The 21,698-nt window shown below is 50.8% G+C and overlaps 8 protein-coding genes across 8 annotated transcripts; 4 read left to right on the top strand and 4 right to left on the bottom strand.

The window, feature by feature from the left end:
• Positions 1-87: 87 nt before the first annotated feature.
• On the bottom strand, positions 88-632 carry CABS01_08043 (intracellular hyphae protein 1; the record flags this gene model as incomplete). The annotated part of the gene is made up of 2 exons (XM_060541405.1): positions 88-510; positions 573-632. 2 exons carry the CDS (start codon positions 630-632, stop codon positions 88-90), a joined length of 483 nt encoding a protein of 160 aa, XP_060402209.1.
• Positions 633-2,779: 2,147 nt separating this feature from the next.
• On the bottom strand, positions 2,780-4,039 carry CABS01_08042 (uncharacterized protein; the record flags this gene model as incomplete). Its single annotated transcript, XM_060541404.1, has 2 exons — positions 2,780-3,442; positions 3,506-4,039. 2 exons carry the CDS (start codon positions 4,037-4,039, stop codon positions 2,780-2,782), a joined length of 1,197 nt encoding a protein of 398 aa, XP_060402208.1.
• Positions 4,040-10,075: 6,036 nt separating this feature from the next.
• Positions 10,076-10,291, top strand: CABS01_08041 (uncharacterized protein; the record flags this gene model as incomplete). Its single annotated transcript, XM_060541403.1, has 1 exon — positions 10,076-10,291. One exon carries the CDS (start codon positions 10,076-10,078, stop codon positions 10,289-10,291), a length of 216 nt encoding a protein of 71 aa, XP_060402207.1.
• A 238-nt stretch (positions 10,292-10,529) lies between these two features.
• On the top strand, positions 10,530-11,789 carry CABS01_08040 (subtilase; the record flags this gene model as incomplete). The annotated part of the gene is made up of 2 exons (XM_060541402.1): positions 10,530-10,841; positions 10,896-11,789. 2 exons carry the CDS (start codon positions 10,530-10,532, stop codon positions 11,787-11,789), a joined length of 1,206 nt encoding a protein of 401 aa, XP_060402206.1.
• A 2,499-nt stretch (positions 11,790-14,288) lies between these two features.
• On the top strand, positions 14,289-14,701 carry CABS01_08039 (uncharacterized protein; the record flags this gene model as incomplete). The annotated part of the gene is made up of 2 exons (XM_060541401.1): positions 14,289-14,508; positions 14,589-14,701. 2 exons carry the CDS (start codon positions 14,289-14,291, stop codon positions 14,699-14,701), a joined length of 333 nt encoding a protein of 110 aa, XP_060402205.1.
• A 154-nt stretch (positions 14,702-14,855) lies between these two features.
• On the bottom strand, positions 14,856-16,112 carry CABS01_08038 (uncharacterized protein; the record flags this gene model as incomplete). Its single annotated transcript, XM_060541400.1, has 1 exon — positions 14,856-16,112. One exon carries the CDS (start codon positions 16,110-16,112, stop codon positions 14,856-14,858), a length of 1,257 nt encoding a protein of 418 aa, XP_060402204.1.
• A 903-nt stretch (positions 16,113-17,015) lies between these two features.
• On the bottom strand, positions 17,016-17,642 carry CABS01_08037 (uncharacterized protein; the record flags this gene model as incomplete). The annotated part of the gene is made up of 1 exon (XM_060541399.1): positions 17,016-17,642. One exon carries the CDS (start codon positions 17,640-17,642, stop codon positions 17,016-17,018), a length of 627 nt encoding a protein of 208 aa, XP_060402203.1.
• Positions 17,643-19,716: 2,074 nt separating this feature from the next.
• Positions 19,717-20,826, top strand: CABS01_08036 (short-chain dehydrogenase; the record flags this gene model as incomplete). The annotated part of the gene is made up of 5 exons (XM_060541398.1): positions 19,717-19,758; positions 19,825-19,983; positions 20,051-20,157; positions 20,228-20,544; positions 20,612-20,826. The coding sequence occupies 5 exons, from the start codon at positions 19,717-19,719 to the stop codon at positions 20,824-20,826; spliced, it is 840 nt and encodes a 279-aa protein (XP_060402202.1).
• Positions 20,827-21,698: the final 872 nt, after the last annotated feature.

The raw sequence follows: 21,698 nt of genomic DNA, 5'->3' as shown, positions 1-21,698 counted from the left end.
TGTATTGATATTTTCTAGCCTCACTATTGCTCACTTCTCAGGTAAACATGTAGTTCGTGAGGTCCTTGTCGAACGTCCACGGAGCATTTAGCAGACGGGGACGTTGATGACCTGGCCGACCTGGAGGCTCTCGGGAACGACACCGGGGTTGGCACCAGTCAGGGAGTCGGTGGTGATGCCGAGGCTCTGGGCGACAACGAAGAAGGTGTCGCCAGACTTGATGGTGTAGGTGGCAGCGCCGCCAGTGACGCAGGTAGCGGTGCCGGAAGGCTTAATGCAGGAGGTGTTGTCGGGCACGCAGACGTCGACGGGGACGAGGAGGACCTGGCCAGCGTAGATGACGTTGGGGTCGGCCAGCTTGTTCTGCCACGCGATGTCGCAGATACCAGAGTTGTAGCGCTGGGCGATGATGGTCAAGGTCTGGCCGGCCTTGACGGTGGTCTTGTGGAAGTTGCCGAGCTTGCCGCAGGTAGCGGAGGGAGCGGCGGCGGCGGTGGTGGAGGTGGCAGTCTAGGAGGTTGTGTTAGCGCTGGTGTCTTTTCAAGTCGAGACTCGCTCGGTAGGTTACTTACGGGAAGAGCAGCAGCGAAGCTGGCAGCAGCGGCGATGACGGTGAAGATGGAGAACTGCATTTTGGCGGTTGAAGTTGATTAGGTAAGAGATTATTGGTGATTATTCGTGTTAGAAAGAATGGACAGACTTAGAAAGTCAAAGTGGTAGGCAGGCTTGTGAAAGAGTGACAGAGTGGGTTGGTGAGAGCAGGACAGAGCAGACAGACGGGAAGCGATGATCACGGCCTAAATACAAGTTCACCTAAAGCACTGGGACAGAATACGAACGGTTGCACGGTTGACGAATAACACCCGAAAATGCCGAGTCCCAACCAGATGGCACGAACACAGAGATGGTTTCATCAATTAAGATTTCTCACTGTTCGCCGGTTCCCGAGTTCATCGCATGTAGGAAATGAGCTTCATTCTCACTTGTGGGGGCCATTGTCCTGTGGCTAATCACCGCGAACCTTAGCTTGGGGAATTGGCTTTTGACTTGACTGAACTCTGACTCTCAAAGCCTTACCCCTGTAAGGCGGACTGAACATGTGCACCCAGCGAGTCATTCGTCACGATGTGAGAAAGTTAATTATACAACATTGTGATTATGAGCTTCAATCTGTATTTGATTTCAATGCTGAGAAACGACTGTATCACCACTGAATCGACCATTTGGCTATCCCACCGCGCATCAATGGATGTGGACAATATGTTGCTGATCGACTGAATGGTTGAAGCTATTATATGGACACAATATCTCGGACTTTGTAAGCGGCGCGGGTGGCTTGACTTGCCACGTTGTTCATCCCCACGCCGACCCACTGCGTTGTTGAAATTATCAGCGAGTACGGAGTACAAGAGCCTTCTTCTAGCAGGGGCCACATCATATTGATTCGCTACACGGTTTGTCCGGCTTGCTTGAGATGAACGGGCTGACGACATTGCTTCATTGAGTCCCTGACTCGGCGGCAAAAGGCTTGTTCTTTCCCGCGCGCGCTAGGACTGTGAGTGTGAGCACTAGTCGCCTCGAGCGGTGACCGGAATTTGACGAGAGTAGGTGCGTTGCGAACAGTCGACATGCGAGCTGTTACAAATTCAACCCGGCTGGAATTACAGCCGGCTCGGTTCTCGCAGAGCAAGGCTTAGTAGTCTTAAACTTCATGTCACTGTCCGCGCGGCGCGCGGTGCGGGCCCCGGTCAATATTATTCGGCGCTAGCTCCCATTTTGCCTGAAGAATCGGTGACTTTATTGCTCCTGATAGTGGAGAGGAAGACGAGGCGAGCATTGGGCACGACTTTGAATTACTGCCCTGGGCATCTAACCGGCAGAAAGACGGCTTCTTTCTCTCCTAGCCTAAAAGAACAAAGTTGGACGGCAACGCCGATGTCGCGCAACTGCTCATGCGCTTCGAGATGAGAATTGGGTTAGCAGAGCGACTGGACAACGCAACGAATGGTGCAAAACTGGCAACTCTCCACGGTAACAATCATTGCCGGGATCTGGCAGATGATGGCGCTTAGAGGATGTATTTCGGACTTCAGTTGCCTTCTATAATCACCTTCTATGAGCAAGAAGCGTCAGGTTCAGACCACACACCTTGGCTATAGCGTCCTTCTGCGGCGCGAGGTCAGAGAGACATAGAAAATGCGGTGAGATTGTCAGGGGTTGACCCGTCAATTTCAAGACGGAAAGTTTCGGACCAGAGTATAATATCTATTGGTATTGTGGCTCTCCTAACAGAACTTGGCTACAACAGCATCGGTCTGGCTAGAGAGCAGTGCATTGTGCACGAGATGACTCTTAATGGCCTAAGAAATTAACCGTGATGTTTTTGACTGCAGCGTACATGCACCATATCCTTATGAGGCTGAAAGGTCGCAACAGCCCAAGCCCTACACATAGTTGCTGTATGGTTGTATGGAAGTCTTGGGGTAAGAGTCTGGGGTAGACATACTCAGCTCTTGGCAACCGCCAAGTTAGTGCCATCAGTGTTACCTTGTGATTAACAGCAATCTTCATCGACAGGGCACTCGAAACTCGACCATCAAACTCCTCCATTGATGAGCAGGTTCCTCTTGGTGACATGGAGGAATCATCTTCCAGGTGCGAAGACCTTTGCCGGGGTAGCTGATGCAAATTTAGAAGAAAGATCTTCGCTTCGGGCTCTCTGATTTATTCTAAGTCTACGATATCGTGCCTTTTATCATCACGCAAAATCCGTGATATGCTAGAAGACATCTGCCCTGTCCCATACATTTCTAAGCCACCCCGTTCGATACTGCAAAAGAGACCCCTTCAGAAGCTGAACGCGATCTTGATCCCAGTACAAGAAGCCAAGCTGCCTCCATGCTTCAACGGTGGCTTTCACCCGATCCAACCGCGTGCTGTCTATACCCACGTGGTCTGGTGAATTTTGCAGCAACTCTGAGCCCCATCGGCGGCAATCTAAACCAGCGTGCGCGTCAACCCAAGCAAATGGAGGGTCTGTTTTCAAATCGCCAGTGGTGATTGCCGGTAGTCTTCTTTCGTAACCGTATATCACATCTCGCAGCCGTCTAATCTCATATTCATGGGACAAGAGCGTGTGGAGGGTCAGGTCCAGCTGTGAGGAAACCACTGGGAAGTACTCCAAAATATAGTTACTGGGTACTTGGTGACCTCCCCTGAGAATTTGATGACCCGAAAGGCACTTTAACTGTGTCAAAGAAGCCGCAAAGATCTTGATTGTATCTTGGCCCATGGTGAGTGCACGGCTTAGTATATGTCGGAATGCCGTAATATCGTAGAAAACATGTGTATTTTGCAGGTTCAACTCATCTGAAGCATCAAGCGAGACGAAGAATTGATGTAGTTTGCCTGCAAAGTCGTGAATTCCAGCGATTTGCTCTATCTGGCAAGGCGTGAAGCATTGATTCAAAATTGCCCGTACTTCCATCGTCGTCTCTTCACTTACGCGGTCGCGACAAACTTGTGTAAGCAATTGATACCGCAAGCATGCAAGCACGAGCCGGTGTTCTTCATCTTTCGTGAGTGGCTTGGCTGCTTCTGAGTCCAAGGTCCATAATTGCTGTCGCTGAACTTCCGTATACAGAGTGACAAAGTCCCGAGCTATAAAGTCGCATCGCGTAGCCTCGATCAAATGATCAGCAGATATGGATGATATGTCTGCTGTGCCTGCGTTGAGGTCTTCCCGAAATATCGCATATAGCTTGGTGGCGCTCACCACCTCCCATGCATGATTGTTGCCAGACTGACCAGCTCTTGGGATAACTGAAAGAGCCACAGCGTCTTTGAGGACAGCAGCAGCATCGCGGTGAACAATATGTCGGATGACGCGCCGACGTTCCGCTATGAAGAATCTCCGCAGCGACGAAGACGCATTGACAAGCGTATTTAAATCGCTCAAAGACTCGAGGAAAGAAATGATGCCCAATAGTATATCTGCAGGCAGATTTTCGAGCGCACTTGGTGGTGGAGAGTTGATCATGTTGCCGAAATTGCGTTGAGTATTTGCAGAGGCCAAGTCGCATGTAACTTTTCGCGGTCGGAAACTTACGGCTGCTCCTTTGTTCTGGCGCGGATGGCAATTATCCGAAGAGCCGAAAACATCCTATCGATGCACGTGCTACAAATTCGCGAGCTAGGCAATCAAGCATTAATGCCGGGCTAACGCGTTTCACGTTGTTTGTAGTTCGCAAGATATCCACAAAAGTCAGTAGCGATAAGGAGTGGGAAAAGCACTGGCATCGCTTCGAATAAGGAGAGGTTTGCGAGATTCATTACAGTATTCCAGTATCCTAACGAAATCAAGCGAGAATAGGCACAAATTGAGTTCAACCTACTGCTCGTTGGTTCCTCCTTCGCTACCAAGGGTCTCGAGGCATTCTATATATCTTGACAACTATAGAAATTAGTATGAAAATGCCTCGTTTCTTAAGGAACACATTCATGTCATTGTTGTTCTAAGATCGTTCTGCGCCAGCAAGTCTCGTGATAGGCACAGAGCGTTCGCGTCGTCACCTAGATGTAGATACTTCTCTAAACAGATTAAGAATCGCTCAGGATGGGTGTTCAGAAATACGGCATGACCGCTGGATGATTCTGTTAAAGCTAGGGACTTTGTTTCACGAAATCTAGTCCTGAATCCGTTTAATCCATGTGAATATGAATCCTGACATGAAGCAATTCCATGCGATCAGATCTATTTCCTATGAGCCAGAGAGTTACATGATCAGGATGTGTGGACCTGAAATTATGTACTTATCGAACTCGTATGCCCAAAATCTATTCATCAGTAATTCTTCTGCCGGAACAGCCCGTACAGATTCGTTGATGAGTCTAGCAGTCTTACCACGAGGCAGTCAACAATCAAGATTGAAGCACCGCCCGTGGTACATGTCATGTCATGGATGTAGGCTGTGTGGCAAACTCTGCTGATTCACATCAGACTCACCCTGCAAAACAACATAGGTGCTGCTTGCATTCAAAACTGAGTTTGCTGAATCATATCAGCAGATCATGATCTTAGTGAAAGGTAATGGATCGACGCCGTTTGACTGATGAGTCTACATGATGACCAATTCTACACATTCACTGGAGCAAGTCTGATCCTGGCCGCTTCCAATTTGCAGCTAAGTGTATATAAGTTGCAGACCTGACTAGACATTATTGACTCTCTCAAGCTTCATATTCTCTGAAGCTGCATGTGAGATCGCAAGGACAAAGAATTAGTCAGTCAGGAATGCCCAAGATCAACGAAATCTGATCTCAAGCCGCACGTCTCACAATTCCATCGAAGTCAGATATAAGGTTTACATCAAGCACCTATACTCAGAATAAAGGATGTGCCACAAATACTACTTCACTGGCGAGTCCGAATGCATGCACTTGGGTGTTTGCTTTCGAGACGAACAATGTCAACGTGTCAGGGATGGAGCGAGACCATGCCCACGAAACACCTGGGTTCACCAGTGGATGAACGGCGTCCTCCCGGTCGAGGGCTTCTGTCGCGATTGCCGCGGAGAAGGGCTGGAAGGAAACGATGTCGTTGAGAGACCAGAGCAAGGTCATAGACAGCGGCAAAGAGGACGGGAACAACGACGGGAGGAGCCCGAGCTGTCTGATGAAATGGAGGGAGTTTGAGGAAGTAGAAATACACTAGCGATGGTAGCTGTAATGCTGAGGCTGTCGAACTTTACTTCTAGTGTTGCTCAACAAGGCAGGTACGGCGAGCTGAATATCCAAGACAGAGTAATAGCGTCTCGTCATAACTCTCGGAGATGGCGAGTGATCTCTTTCGGGCTATTCACCTGCGTGAGAGGGTGAGGTTTAGGAAGGCGGTTATTAGCCATCATACGTCGGCTGCACGCCGACACATTGGAGTGCCATTGGCGCGTCGCCCGCTCGCCTTATAGAGTAGGTGGCGAGGCTTCAGCTGGGCGGAACGCCGTCGGCGTAGCTACCTTGCGGCGTGACACGCTGGGGCTGGATAGGGTTCCCAATTGGGTGTAACGGCGAACTCGGCCGGATCTTACTCCGGATCCTCGATGTTGCATTGTTCCTCAAGTCGGGGATCTTGACTTTGGAAGTATATGGATACTCCAGGTAAGGCCAGGTCTTGGCGGCATCCGAGGCATATCGTAACCGTTCATATCTCCGAAGTCTCAGGCCATCGGGATTGATGCCACCGGAGCATGAGATTGTGCGACGATGTCGTGACCATCATCGTATTTAGGTAGGACGTCCTGGATTCGATAGAGCCCGATAGTATGTGATGTAATCCGGAACCCGAGTCACGAGTGTTCTAAGGCTACTCGCGGTTCATGACGGCGGTTTCGAGTGATCGTCGTGAAAGGAAGGTGAGGAAACCACACCACCAGCTGTTTGTCTTGGCAAAAGTGATCTCGCAGCAGTAAAGCGGTAGTGCTGAAGAACCCTGGCATAGATGGGAGCCAAGCATTTGTAGGTTCTTGGAATGCCGGTGGTTCCTGGCTGGGGTCGTCGAGTGTGGCAGGTCGGTAGAGGCGGGGAGGCTAGAACTGGTTCTGCAGAGGATACCACCATTCTTTGGCAAGAAATCGTGACTGCGGTTCCAAGGACATGCCTAAACTGCCTTCCAGAAGGCCACTAGCTTTGAACCTTCTCAGTCTGTCCGGTTCAGAGCCGTACCTTGATGGTCACCTCCCCCTTTCAGCAAGCGATGCCATCGTGGGAATTTTGGTGGTGGAGGTTGGGCGGTAGCCTAACGCATGGCCCAACGGCGAACACACTGGCAGTGTGTTGTGTGACATGACTATTTCGGTCAAGGCTGCTGTTGTAGCCCTCAAGCTATTGAATGACTGCAGCAGTGGTCAGTGCTGCGTAGCCTGTGGGTGTGTCCGAGTGCCTGTGTTGTCAATAGCTGTAAAGCACTTGTGGCCCATCAATTGCTGGGTAGGACGAAAGTCAATGTCGGTGCTCCGTAGACAAGCATCAGAAGGAAGAGCTTTTGATCCATCACCCCACATCAGACAAGATCTCGGCAGCGGCCCCGAGCCTAGGTAGGATACTGCTGTTCTGCCGCCGCGAGACTCGAGGGTGACAAGGGTGGTGGAAATGAAAGGCTTGAGACTCCGTTGTAGTACAGGAATTACTTGAGTTGATGTAGCGCCTGAATCTCTCGTGATTTGTGCTGTTGCCTTTGATCCCGTCTTGGCTAGCCTGCAGGACAGTACAAGTCTGGAAGGACGTTGGAAGAGCGGAGTGCTAGCTGAGTTCCAGGGTCAAGAAGGTTTACGCGGATGGGATTTCGTAGCATGGAACGGCAAAACAACCAACTTGGGCACGCCGCACTGGAGAAGGTTGTGGCGGTAGGATGACGGTTGTGTGAGTTAAGCTTGATCACGAATGGAGATCATGGGGCTGGAATCTGGAATACTCAAGAGCTTGCCCCCCGCTTCTTACTTTACTGAATCGTGCGAAGCTTCAGAGTCCTGGCTGACAGGAAAGAGAGGCAAAGGCCAGAGGTGACATTCGGGGAGTTGCCATCCCACCATCTCCGCTCCGAAAGGGCAGGGGAATTGGATCATGTCAGCATCGCTAAAGCAGGAGGGCCCACTACCTTATCACGTTATCGGTGCCATGGGAAGACGCTCGGATCATAGGCTGCACCTACTACGGCTCGAGCCCCCACTTGCCGGCGGGAATTTCGGAGAGGCCCGCCTTGAGGTGGAAAAGCGGGTACCTTCAGAGTACGTACTCCGATACGTACACTGCCCGCAGCATGTGATTCACGGGGCTCCTACCGCTTCTAAGTACCAAGGTATCTTGTCTCTTGCCGCCCGGGATTTCTCTCTCTTTTCCCACCTCATAATGTCGCCGATCTACGGATACACTTATTCAATTTTGGTAGCAATTATTCAATGTTTGAGATATCTTGCCGAGCCACAAAATCATGTGGCGTTTCCCGCTACCAAGGATGCGGGGTTCCACGACTCGTGAAGGCTTGGACTCACAGATGTCTCGGCCAACCCTATTCTGAGCTCTTCTTCGAACAAAGGTGCGGGTGGCTGCTGACGGCGTACATGTGTTCCTCCTTTCAGGGATCTTGATCAGGAACCAGGGGTCTCCAACGAGCGATGTCCAGTTAGAAGCCTAGAACACACGCGGCGAACACTTCACTTGCTCGTCCACTCGTCCAAGTATGGACGCGCTGATATGCGCTGATAATTGCGTGAAGGTCCAAAATCTCTGGCATGGACCTTGGGGAAGCCCAGCACAGGCCAGCCTCTGCCGAGATGTGCTGTAGACCAACCAGCTTATCTCAACATCCTAGGAGACCCTCCTCCGACCTAAAGAGGATCAGAGCTCTCAAGAGCAAGAGAGCTTTCCTTGCGTGAGAAAGCTGCGGACTTCGTTGCGTGCTTAATCAAGTTCGGGAGCTCTAGATCGGGAGTGAGGGGCTACGATGAGCTGCTTCAAGGATCTTCTGTTGTGGGTGAGTCTCCACAGGAGCTCTGATCCTTGACATTAACGTCTATTTCATTTGGCTCCCTGGCTCTGTTGGCATTTTGCATGCATTAAACAAGAATATGCGTCCAAGTCAACTCACCGCAATCAGGATAGGGCACAACAGCGTGCCCCATGTCCATGCAACAGGCAGCGGCGCGTACATTGCTGGCTTTTTGCAGCTGGCCTCTGAGAGCCATGGTAGTAGACGCGGAGGTCTACATGAATTCCGCCTCGGAAATGCTCTCCGACGGGCCACATACAACTACCTTAGCTGCGGGCTGCTTGGTCTGAGCCTGGCGCCAACATATCCGCCCTCGGCCGCCACATGCGATCCACCGTCGTGCAACGGACACTTCACTCTAGAATCAACGATAGAAATGCAGCAATTCACTCATCGGTGGCACTTATCACGACTAATTCGCCATTTGCTACCTATCCTCCATCATCCTCTCCTGGGGTGCATTTTGGCAGCCCCCAATTCCCCCAGAACTTATCATCCCACCCCGATCGCCGACTGTCACGCTCCACGGTCAACTGCCGGATTAGGAAGGCGAGATATCTCACCTGGGGTAACATCGCCTTGACGCACGAGGATCAACCTTCCTTCGACGAACCACAGCTTCACTATGGCCTGCGATATCGTCTGCCACCCCGGACCCCCGATGCATCCATTTGAAGCTCAAGCCCTGTTTAGGGATGGAGATGAGGAGCAACAATGAAGGTGGTCCAAGTCTCCAAGATCTCATAGGTTGGAACTTTTGGGGTTGAGTGGGCGCTGAGGCCATCAACATCACCAACACCGACATTTACAACCTGCAAAGCGACCTCATACGCATCAGCTGCCATTAATTCGGGTCCATAGACTTTTTGTCTAGCATCAGGACAGAAAAGATGTCGTTTCTCGACCATCCTACAGGGGCCAGGCGCGAGAGCCCGGGAATCCACCGCATCCTGAATTTATGCATAAAAAAGCCTTGGCACTGCCGTTCCGAGGACCGTACCGGTCTTAGGACTGGACGTTGAGGTATATTGCTAATGGCCATTAGTATTCGACAACTCGATTTCATTGGTGGCTCTTGGCTCGGACAACTCTCGCCTTGTACTGCGCGAAGAATGGGACTGGAAGACCACTCCAATGGGCCGTCCAAATGCTGATGTTGTCACCGCTGCATTTCCGTCCAACAGCGGCGCCCACAACAGCTGTTTGTCGAGCCTCTATCCGCTTCTCTCCCGTGCCCGCGGGACGCGTATCTCCACTATGCGATATTGATCCTCGAAATGTTCGCTTCTTGTCTTGTAAGTCCTGGTATCGTTCAAAGCTTACTGGTTGTACCTAACCAGGTGACGACAGAGGGCTTGAGATGCCTGCAAAAGCCGTCGAACGCCCAATCTTAAAGTCACTTGCGACCATCTGATAGCTTTGTTGCATTGCCAAGCCGGTCTAGCATGCCTCCTCTCTCACCCAGCTTGCTGCATCACCAATATCGCCGTCAATCAACTTCCTATTTTTGATTTTGTCGCACAAGCCTCTGAGATGGCTGCTTTATGTCGCCACATGGCGCCATTGGTACTCTCCTTCCCCTTTCCGCGGACCATGTCGTCTTATCGACTTGGGTTCACTTGCTGTACAACCGCCAGCGTAACTTTTGGCGACATATCCAAGTTTGACAGGTTCATCCCGACTTGGACCCTGCGGCGATGGCTGTTTTCCGAGCAAGGGTCCGAATCATGTACGTACTGCTTCTCGTAGGGCGCCCCGGAACTCTGTCTGCAAGCAGTAATGCACCATCGAGGGCCTGGATGAGCCAGCCACTTACATGACATGCAACGGACGAACATCGAGCCTCACTCGATTTCAATGACGAGGAGGAAATCTATATAACGGCTTTCAACAACCCACGATATTCGGTCTCTTTTCACTCCTCACCCCTCATCCTCTCCTACAATCCCAACTCCAACTCCTGCATCTCGGTCTATCGACAGTCACAATGGTCGGTTTCAAGCAACTCGCGCTGCTCGCAGCTGCTACCTGCGGCTTCGCTGCTCCCACTCTCAAGGAGAGAGCTGCCGAGACCATGGTCCAGACCCGGGCTGAGAACAGCTACATCATCACCCTCAAGAGCTCCGTCGGCTCCCAGGGACTCACCTCTCACTTGAGCTGGGTCAACGATGTTCACTCCCGCAGCCTCGACAAGCGCCAGTTCACCGGCGCCGAGCGCACCTACTCCTTCAACTCCTTCCAGGGATACTCTGGCAAGTTCGACGATGCCACCATTGAGGCTATCAAGGCCAGCCCTGAGGTAAGATTTAAAGCTCCGGTGCATTGAAAGAGCCCACTCTGACACTACGGATAGGTCGCTGCCGTTGAGCGTGACGAGATCTACACTCTGAGCGCCCTTGTCACCCAGACTGGTGCTCCCTGGGGTCTCGGAACCATTTCCCACAAGACCTCCGGCTCTACTTCGTACATCTACGACAGCGCCGGCGGCACTGGCACCTTCGCCTACGTCGTCGACTCGGGCATCAACACCGCCCACACCAACTTCGGCGGCCGCGCCTCGCTCGGCTACAACGCCGCCGGCGGTGCCCACACCGACACCCTCGGCCACGGCACCCACGTTGCTGGCACCATTGGCTCCACCACCTACGGTGTCGCCAAGCTCACCTCCCTGATCTCCGTCAAGGTCTTCGTCGGCAACTCCGCCTCCACCTCGGTCATTCTCGACGGATACAACTGGGCCGTCAACGACATCACCACCAAGGGCCGCGCCGGCAAGTCCGTCATCAACATGTCCCTCGGCGGCCCCGCTTCCACCGCCTGGACCACTGCCATCAACGCCGCCTACAACTCCGGCGTCACCACCGTCGTCGCCGCCGGTAACGAGGCCCAGAACGCCGCCAACGTCTCCCCCGCCAACGCTGCCAACGCCATCACCGTCGGTGCCATCACCAGCACCTGGGCCATTGCTTCTTACTCCAACTACGGAACTTCCCTGGACATCTTCGCCCCCGGCAGCTCCATCCTGTCCACCTGGTACACCTCCACCACCGCCACCAACACCATCTCCGGTACCTCCATGGCCTCCCCCCACGTCGCCGGCCTCGTCAACTACCTCCAGTCCGTCGAGGGCCTCAGCACCCCCGCCTCCATCGTTGCCCGCATCAAGGCCCTTGGTACCTCTGGCAAGATCACCGGTACCCTCAACAGCTCCCCCAACCTGGTTGCCTACAACGGCAACGGCGCGTAAGCGGTTCCTCGTCAAGAACCGGCAAATTTCGTCAAACCGACCGAAAGCCAGCCGCGGGGGGCGAGAAGACGTTCCGCCCTTTCCGACGGCCAAGAGCGTTTCGCAGCTCGCTCACCTTGTACATGAAGGAGTTGGGATTCCCTCATCAGAGATGAGCGGAGGAGCGCTGTTTCTTACGATGGAATGAGGATGTTTATAAGACTTCGCTGCCTTGGGTTTTGGACCTTGGCTCTCCCATTTTTGAGATTTGTAGGTGTCATTTTGGGCATATATAGTTGATAGGACAATAAAGAAGATGCATCTGAAAGTAACTTTCCAAGTTGGCATTGTGATTTGAAGCCGAATGTACATCAATTGAGGTCATCAATGCAAGGGTGATGACTGATCAGAGCGACAAGCTTCGTCGTCTAGACTCACACCTCTTGGCGAACGGGATCCTTACTCAATGGGGTATTAATATCAATTGCATCTGACCCGCCCGCCATAGCTTGGATTCTGGAGAATCGTGATCCTTGACCGGCATTTCTTCCCTGTAATCTCGTATTCTGAGTCTTGGCAGTTGTCATCTCTTTTGCAGTGTACCTGACGCTCTATGGTAGGATGTCATGCGAATGAGTAGCTGGGTCAAGTGGTGGAGATGCAATGCGACGACTTTAATATCATCCGGGGAGGGCGCTGGGTAAGGGTTCTCGCGGGGAAATAAGGATCGTCTCCCCCAGGTTCAAGGACTCGGGGTACCCTGGGGGCTGGTACTGTGCCCCGACTCCCACTCTCCTACCATACTCCGCGCCGATCAGCAGAGCATACATGACAGGACCAAATATTCGGGCCCCTTTGATAGACGGAGTCATTCAGCAAATCATCAGGCTTCGTGGCTTGGCGTGGGTTGAGTTGATTTGCTTGATGAATTGAGGTTTTGCGTGCGCACATAATTGCAGCTGGGGATGTGCCTTTTTGAACACTTAATTTGCCTTTTTCTCATTGAAAGCGATTATCTCAGAACGAGATTTAACGTAAAACCATCTGGTTCCTCAGAAACAAGTTGGTGTTAATTTCGTTACTCTTGTGGAGATCAACTCCGCCACATATGGGACCACGTCGACTCATGTGTAAGTGGGATAGCCCACAATAATAAGTTGTCCGGGACCACATGTGTCTTAATGTACCCAAAAGACTCATACTCATATCAGCAAATAAACCCCGGTGTATCAGCCTTCATTGCGAGAATACTTGGAAACGATTTTCAGTCCTGCGTTGTCCCCATACTCCTCCAATGTCCCCGGCCGCCTTAACTCCGTCAGATGTCATCCGTCATCAGCCTCTGACAGAATGACCTTGAAACAAAACCTTCTTATATTGACAACATCTGCGCAGGCTAGTGATGCTATGTTTGTTGTGAAAGTGACCTTCCCTCGTGAGTGACGAATCGAAACAAGAGCTAAAACTGCAGTGCACCGGAGACTATTAAACTTGCGGATGCGATTCTTCTTATCAGTGTCTTTAGTGGTTCTGGTGAAAAATCAACACGGATGACCTCTATGCTGCCGGGATTGGAATAGAATTCAGGTATATCAATATGTGGTAGCTTACTATCAGACTGTCAGTTTTACAAATCGTGATTACAGTCTTTGGATGACTGGCTTGAAGTGAGAATACGCGTAACGGGAATAGGCATGTCGCTGAATATTTCTGCCTCTCCGGTTTCCTGTCACACGTACATTAGTTGACTGACTCAAACACGTCCTCCAATCCACTTCGCAAAGGGTTTTTGCCGATCAAGCTATGTTCATATTATCTTGCCAGGAATACCAACAGGCATGTCGGTACCGCGGAGTTGGGCTCGTTGACACCGTACTGAGCTCACTCAACCCAGAAAGCAAGTTTGATGCAGCCCTCACTGCGATTGCAGTTCCAAGATGAAGGCACTCGGTCTGGCTCAAGTTTTCTCCAGACGGCCATTAGTTCGAAGGAGTGCCACCTGAATACGTAGGAGAGAAAGCAGACGAAGTTGGCTCTCATTTTCTTGTTGTACATACATGTACGAAGCCGTGTCCGTGATCTTTGGACACTACCACAAACAATAGCCGTCAAGCACGAATAGCGCCTGCAGTCTCGTTACTCAGCAGCACTCCTAATCTTGCATTCTCTGTGGACCTGATGATTTGAGGCATTGTTTGCGCTTGCGGACAGCCCCGGTAGCTAGGGGTTTAAGTTCCGGAAAACACGAGTCAATGTGAGAAGGAAGACTCTACTAAATCATGTCAGCAAATTCATATGCGCTGGTGAGCCAGGCTGCTCGTTATGGAGCGAATGCGAGATGAGTACTCTTCGGCAAACCCGATCGATTGCCAAACGCTGCTACCATCAACAACAGAGCTATTGGCGAAGGTTAAATAGAGACGGTTCGCGCTGTTGCTGAACTTGAATCTCACTGTAGCCTACCATCATCCCCAGAAACAAGAGCCTCACTTCAAGTCACTCATTCAAACAATCGTCACCATGCTCTTCCAGCCTTCTCAAGTCTTTGTTCTTGCCCTCGGGCTTCTGTCTGCCACTGCCACCGCCGCGCCAACTGAGGTGGTGGAGCCTCGTGCTGAGGTCCTCGACATCGGTGCTTGCTACAGCTCCAAGTTCACTTGCGCCTTCCAGGGATGTCTTGCTGGATACACTTGCTCTCAGCACACCGGAGGTACTGACTACTGCTGCGTCAAGTGGGGTTGTAAGTGATTGTGTCTCTAAATATAATCAAACAAACATGCTAACAAGTAGTAGAAACTACTCGCTCTACCTTGCAAATAGCTGTTACTTTCCATCGATCATCTAATCTGTTCGGCTTTGGACGCGGTCCGGATTCGATTCCAACGATAGGATGGGAATGGTTGTCTATGATTGTTTCATCTACTCAGATTTGACAGAATAATTTTACACTTCATCACCAAGGCATCGGCATCATAAACCAAGATCGCAACCGCAAGCAAATTTGACCCATTCTGTTTTAACTTTGATGTCATTTTGCCATTCTGTGGTTTGATACACACACCTATGCTTAACTTCCCATCGAATTACTTAAGGTCTTGCAATATCTCTGCCCGCTAGCCAGATGAACAACCAGCTTATTGAGATCATGATCTTCCTCCTCCAGCTCCTCGTCCAGCCTAGGCTTCCAGAACGCCAAGCCAACCACGCGCTCATCCCCGTCCACTCCTGCTTACCACCAATGATACCGTCGTGGCGGCCTAGGTAGGCCAAGAGTGCTCTCTGCTTGTAGTTGAAAGGAACAGGATCGGCATTCGAGTTGAGAATGGTCGTGAGATACTCGCCTTTTTGCAAAGCTACCTCAGCCAGAGTGGGTAACGACTCGCCCTCGATATCAGCGGCGTCGCCGAGCGCGTAAACATCGCTCATTGGACTTCCATCTGGATGTAAGACGCGAAGATACTTGTCAGTCAAGATGCGAGGCAGACCGCTCTCTGGCTTTTTGACAGGCAGCTTCTCAACCAAGGTGCTTGCCTTATTGCCCGTAGCCCAAATCAGCAGTCCGTACGGCAAACGCCCGTCCTCCTTCGTGAAGATCGCATCGGCTTCAACACTCTGAATGTGTGACCCGGTCTTGATCTTGACATGCTTCCCTTGCAACGAACTCGTAGCGTATTCGCTCAAGTTTGCGTCAAAAGTGGACAAAATCTTGGGCGCGACGTCGTGAATGGTGATGGTCACCTTACCATCGAGGTGAGGAAACAGAAAACGCATATCTTCGAACCAGAGGTCCCATAGCTCAGCGGCAGCCTCAATACCGATAGCTCCGCCGCCGACAATTCGAATGTTGAGATAGTCTAGCTGATCTTGTTCGCTTGTCGTTGGAAGAGACGCCTTATCGAGCATTTGGAGAATGCGCTGCTGGATCAAGCGGGCATCATTGGTTGTCTTCAGAAAAAGAGCGTGCTCTTTCGCGCCCGGTGTGCCGAAGTCCTGAGTACCGCATCCAGGCGCTATGCAAATCTTGTCGTACCTCACTTCAAAGGTAGTCGGGGCTTCGCCTGCGGTGGGTGCATCAGTCTTGCATCGGACTATCCGCTTTTCAAAGTCGATGTCTTCCGCCAAAGCCTTGTAGTACTCCATTTCCGTCCTGTGCTTCCGCCTGACCGGCTCTTCCGCGAGACGGAAGTTGAATAGCCCGCATGCCGCGCTGGCCAGCAAGGGAGTGTACTGGATTGTTCGAATTGGCGAAATGACCTTGATATCGTATTTCGCTAGGTCGACTTTTTGAGTGAGGGTGAATCCACCCCAGCCGGTACCAATGACGACGAGGACTGGTTTTGACATGCTGAACTGTGATGCTCTATCCACAGGTCTGAACTGCAGCGCTGCTTCCCCGCGCAATGTGATCTTGGACCGACTTCTTATGGTTTTCTCAATCCTTGCTTCACTTGGAACGAAATTATTAACCTTACGTCACGGGTCCCAGAATATCAGCGTGCGGCATGGCAGTTGCGCTTTCGTGGGCTCTTCGGGCAGGGAACGTCATCGATTTTCGGAGACCAAGGAATGTAGCATCGCCTGGCTGGGGGGAAGCTCGGAGGTTTGACACCTTGGTTCGGCAAGATATGACTGGCTGGAGCTGGCTGCCGTAGCTTGGTCCGAACCTAGACAGATGCCGGGAGATCTCCGCGTTCCACCCGGGCCCACTTCTTCGGCTGGATTGGTCCGGTCGATGATGGACGGGGTCCAGGGTTCGTCTAGAAGCCGACTTTCACAGACATATTGTTGCATGGGCTGCTTGAAGGTTTGTCGAGATTGCGGGGAAGCTTTCTTGTCAGCTTGGCAAATTTTCCGGTTAGGCGTCTTTAATGGTGGTGATTTGATGATCGAGAAAACTTGCTACAGTCAAGTCGAGGCTGTACAATGCCCGTGTTTGTAGACCTTCTCCTTGCGGACGGGATTACCGGATGTATGAATTCAGCTTTTCTAAACCATGCAACGCAGCACATTCCCACATTGGATCACAACAGGGTCACGGCAACATGTTAGTCTGCAGGAAAAAGCACAATTTGCTTGTTGATAGTATTGCGCTGAAGGTGCGTGAAACAACGTCCTTCGGTCCGTTTTGCTAAAGATGAAGGCAACAGGCTAACGTTACCAGCGTTGAAAAAATCTACATTGTCCCTGTTGTTTTCGTAATATCTGTTCTTTATATGCTGCTAGCACAACAACAATGTTGAATCCAAGCTAAGCGAAGTGAGGAAGCAACTCGCTGGCACTAAACACAGCCGATAGTTTCTCTATGTAAGTCGGCTTGAGAATATTGTCGGCATGCAGATCATCTTGTGTCCAAAGAGCATGAAGTAACTTCTTAATAGAATGAAGTTCGCGATCAGGAAGAGTCTTCTCCGCGTTGGAAACCAGATTCAAGATGCGAAGCCTTTCCTCGTCGGTACGCGCTTCACATCCGAATATGAGAAGCGGCAACGGTCTCTCACAGGTGCCCATCAAAGGGAGGAGCTGTAGTCCTCGTTCGACCAAGGCAGCTACGCCAGAATCCTCTCGCTCGCCTTGGTCGGTAGTGCGACTTAGGTACACCAGCGTTGAAAGCCGATATACTTCAGACTTCGCGGCGATCCTCTCCGACTTCAGATCCGCGCGGCTGTACGATGCTGTTACCCGCAAGCTCTCGATTTCCGCTTTGAGTGTTCTGATCTTGCATCGATACTCCTGTGTGTGGGTCTCGGGATTATCGGATGGTAGAATTTCCGCAACAACCTCGGAGAGAAGACCCAACGGCTGGAAGAATCGCTTACTTTCCAACGATGCTTGGCCCATGATCATCGAAAGCTCAACACGGGCTTTCTTCCTCATCTCTGGCGAAGTGAACGGCCTTGTGTCGCAAATTACCTGACTTGGTAGCAGCGCTTTGGGTTTCCTCCAATGGCGAAGGCTGAATCGAGCTAATATCTCATGATATGATACCCACTCCAGCAACATGGGAGCGTCTGAGACCCTCCAAAATTTCTCAAGCGAGACACTTTCGATGAGAGTTCGCGAAGAGCGTAGATAGCAAAGCCAATGATTTGTTGAATGCGAGCTCTTTTGGGTCTGTAAGAATAGTGAGTGAGAATATTCCAGAATTCCTTTTGCAACATAACAGCATATGATCTCCACAGACCTTCTGTATAGGTTAGGTAGAATACAAGAGAATCATATCATACCTCAAACATGCAAAGAACCATCCCAGCTGCTACGTGCTGAACAGCCTTGTGGGCAGACATGCCTTCAGCAGCTGACAGAGACAGAGCACGCAAAGCCGATAGTTTCAGCTCCTCGGCACGAAATACCGGTCCGTACCGATACTGTGCTGAAAAGGCAAGCAACGCGTGCTGCAAGGCTTTGCCAGCATGGGAGATTTCCGATAGGGCAATCCGAAGCAATACTTCTCCTAGGGGTTGACTACTGAAACTTGAAAGATTCGGTCTCAGGGTCTCTCGAACTGGAAAAAAGAGTGAGCCACCGTCAGGCATGCCGCTCTGAGAGGGAGGTCTGATATCTTATGCTTACAGAAACGGAAAAGGCTTTGGTCGGTGGCATTTGATCCGGACGAGGACCATGGCAGTGGATACTTCATGATGGGACGTATCATGCGCCTAGCAATAAGGAAGTTGTGTACTTCGATGTCCCATGAGGTCGCATTGATCATATGTAATCGACCTGAAGTATTATTGACCCGAGGGAATAATGCGGCTCGGCTGATAAGTGACCTCTTGCCATCAGTAGCCCTTGGCCAGGACAATCGAAGCCCGTAGCCCTGGCATTTGCGGTTGGATTTGATGCAGTTCGTACAGCGTGGAAACCGGCGGTCACAACTGACTTTGCGATCTGCCGAAACCGTCAATACTCAGAGTGCCTACTGATCAGAGCTCTCTGCATAATATGAGCGAACAATGAAGGGAAATGCGTCCAGACGGTTCATTTTGGTGCTCAGGACCAATCGAGTCTAGCGTACCTATGCAAGTTCCACAGCGCTTCTTCGACGATGCTACGGCAGCCGCATTCCTTGAGTTTGTCATGTTTTTCGTATCGTCGAGAGAATGAGGTGATCCCGAATCGAGAAGGGGAATATAATCACAGACTCATTCGCAAAAAGTTGCTTGCTGACTGGTTTCTAGATAGATCATTCAGAAAGGACGAAGCTGACCACTGTTCGCTTTTGATTTCTAAGCGGGCGAGACGGCGTTGTCTCAGGGGTCGAAGATGCACGCCATCTTAGTGCAATTCACCAGGGTAGACGCTAGGAAACTTCCGACTGACGAATTTACTGGGCAACTTTTTGCGAAGGATGCTCACCCTAGCGTATCAACAGACTAGCCAATTAAATTTGCATGGGGAACATAAGCACCGAAGAGTGTGGGCATCTTTTTGCGAGACACAATGGTAGCAGTTCTCCTAGCGTCACTGTGCATGCGATTGCTTACTCATGCGATCTAGAATTCGATGATCAGAGAAATTCCCTCCACGTTTCGGGCGGGTGCGCATCTTTCATTACCAGATGTGCAATGACTGTGGAAACCTTCGCCTTCACGAGCGTCAGCAACTCCCAATGATGTGGCGCCGGGTTGGAGTAACCCTCTGATAGCGTCCAGGGTAATGTGGAAAGCGTCCCTCCAGCCTGCATAATCTCGTTGGAAGTTGCACTCGTTTTGGGCAAGGCCCAATCACATTACTCATTCCATGCTCGAACTCGGGAGGGGCACGGAAACCGAACATACGAGATTGAAGAGGATACGTGTGTATATAAACTGCCATGATGCCTCTGTGCTTCTTATCATTTGGGCTCATCACATCAACTACGCCAGCAGATTCAGCATTCAACCTCGACAGCTAGTAAAACCAATTTCTCTACCACATCACGTTGGAAGCTTACCATACACACTCAGAGATGCCTTCCTATCTCATCACAGGAGTCAACCGCGGCATTGGCGTACGTCAGCCCTTGAGCTTTTCTTGACTTTTGTGTTTGAAGAGATGGAACTGACCAGAATGACAGTGGGGATTCCTCAGGAAATTATCCGAGGACGCCAATAATACCGTGATTGGCAGCGTTCGCGATAAGGCTGCTGTCGAGAAAAAGATTGCCGAGGAGCTCGGAGACCGTCCCAATATTCACATCGTGGAATTCGAGCTAGTCGACTACGAAAGCATCAAGGTTTGCAAATTCTAATTGGCACAAAACACTGAAGCCTTGGTCTCGGAAGCTGATGCAGCTTGCATAGAAATCGGTTCCGGAAGTCTCCAAGATCACCGGAGGCAAACTTGACTACCTCATTGCCAACGCAGCATTTGTCTCGCCTATCTCGACCTGGCTCCCCATTGGAAAGCAGTAGGTCTTTCGTAGAGGCGTAGTATAATCCCCAGTGATCAATCATCAACTGACATTAGACTTCTTTCAGAGCTGAAAAGCCGGAAGAGCTTGAAGAAGATCTATTGAAGAGTTTCAAGATCAACGTCGTTGGCAATGTCCACCTATTCAGCCTCTTCTTGCCGTTGATACTCAAGGGAGATGTTAAAAAAGTCATTGCCATCAGCTCCGGTATGGCCGATCATGAGATGGTTAACCAGTACCGCCTCGAAGTCAGCGCCCCCTACTCCATCAGCAAGACAGGCGTGAACATGGCCGTGAGCAAGTTCCACGCCCAGTATGCCCAAGACGGAGTCCTTTTCATGAGCATCTGCCCCGGAATTGTGGACACTGGACACAACCAGAAGCGTAAGCCCCTCTGACTGTGGTGGACTATAACTGTTTTAGTCCCGAAACTAACCATCATTTGTTTCAGTAAGCGAAGTGCACCAGGAGTACTTTCTGAAGACCGGTGCCATTTTCAACGAGTATGCGCCCGGTGTTGCGCTCGCTACTCCAGAAGACTCTGTCAATGATGTTCTCAAGGTCATCTACGACTCCAGTCTTGAGAACGGCAGAGGTGGCGAGTTCATCTCTCACTTGGGCACCAAGAGATGGTTGGAGGCCGGCGCAGGAAGCGTTGCTCTTTGAAGGACACATGAATTCATTATGCTCAACGGTCCAGAATTGAGACGTATGATTGTCGAATGTTTGCAGTCAGTCGGGTAGAGAACCATCACTCATTGCTTCCCAATACCGAAAACCTCCAATATTCGAGCCTTTACCAGTTCAGTACCTATGGAACAATCCCAGAATGGCAATCAGAGAGGTGTGGAAAGTAAAGCCATGGCCCGTGATTCATACTTGTGATTGTAGTGGAGACAATTGATTAGACAGGTACACCTTTGGGGGAACAGCTCACTTACTAACTCATGGCCACTCTTTGTGAAATCGAGTATTGTTTTAGGTGACAATCACATCAGCTAGATCACGATTGTCGAAGTACAGCACTCGGCATACAGCTCTTATCATCGTGAGAACTCATTACACGTGCATGCAGGTTACTCAGCTTACTGAAACATCAGCTGACCTGCGGTACAGGTCAGCCTGGACTACATATCACGCACACATGCTTCTTGAGGCATCTTACTGGATGAGTCTGCTTGCCCACGATGATATAATCAAGAAAGGTAACTGACTTCAACTGAGCGTGCAATCAGTCTATTCCTCTTGTAATCGCTGATTTTACCTAAGACTACACAGAGGACAAGCAACACATACTACATTACCACGAGTGGAAATACCAATACTTCTCATTCTCAACTTCTACGTGACATTGACACCTAGATATCTCAATACTGATAAACTGTCTTATGATGCACAGGGGCTCTGTTGTGATCATTATCACTGCATGCGATCTGGGTGTCTCACGATGCTGACGACCTACAGTGTCCAAGTACACATCTGCCGTCATCAAGACTCAAGCGGTAATATCAAGTATCTGGTACTTCTTCCGATCACAT

This window comes from Colletotrichum abscissum (assembly GCF_030869225.1).
Source record: "Colletotrichum abscissum strain IMI 504890 chromosome Unknown Scaffold_18.1, whole genome shotgun sequence".
NCBI classification, from domain to species: Eukaryota; Fungi; Ascomycota; class Sordariomycetes; order Glomerellales; family Glomerellaceae; genus Colletotrichum; species Colletotrichum abscissum.
This window is presented reverse-complemented; position numbering and strand designations above follow the sequence as displayed.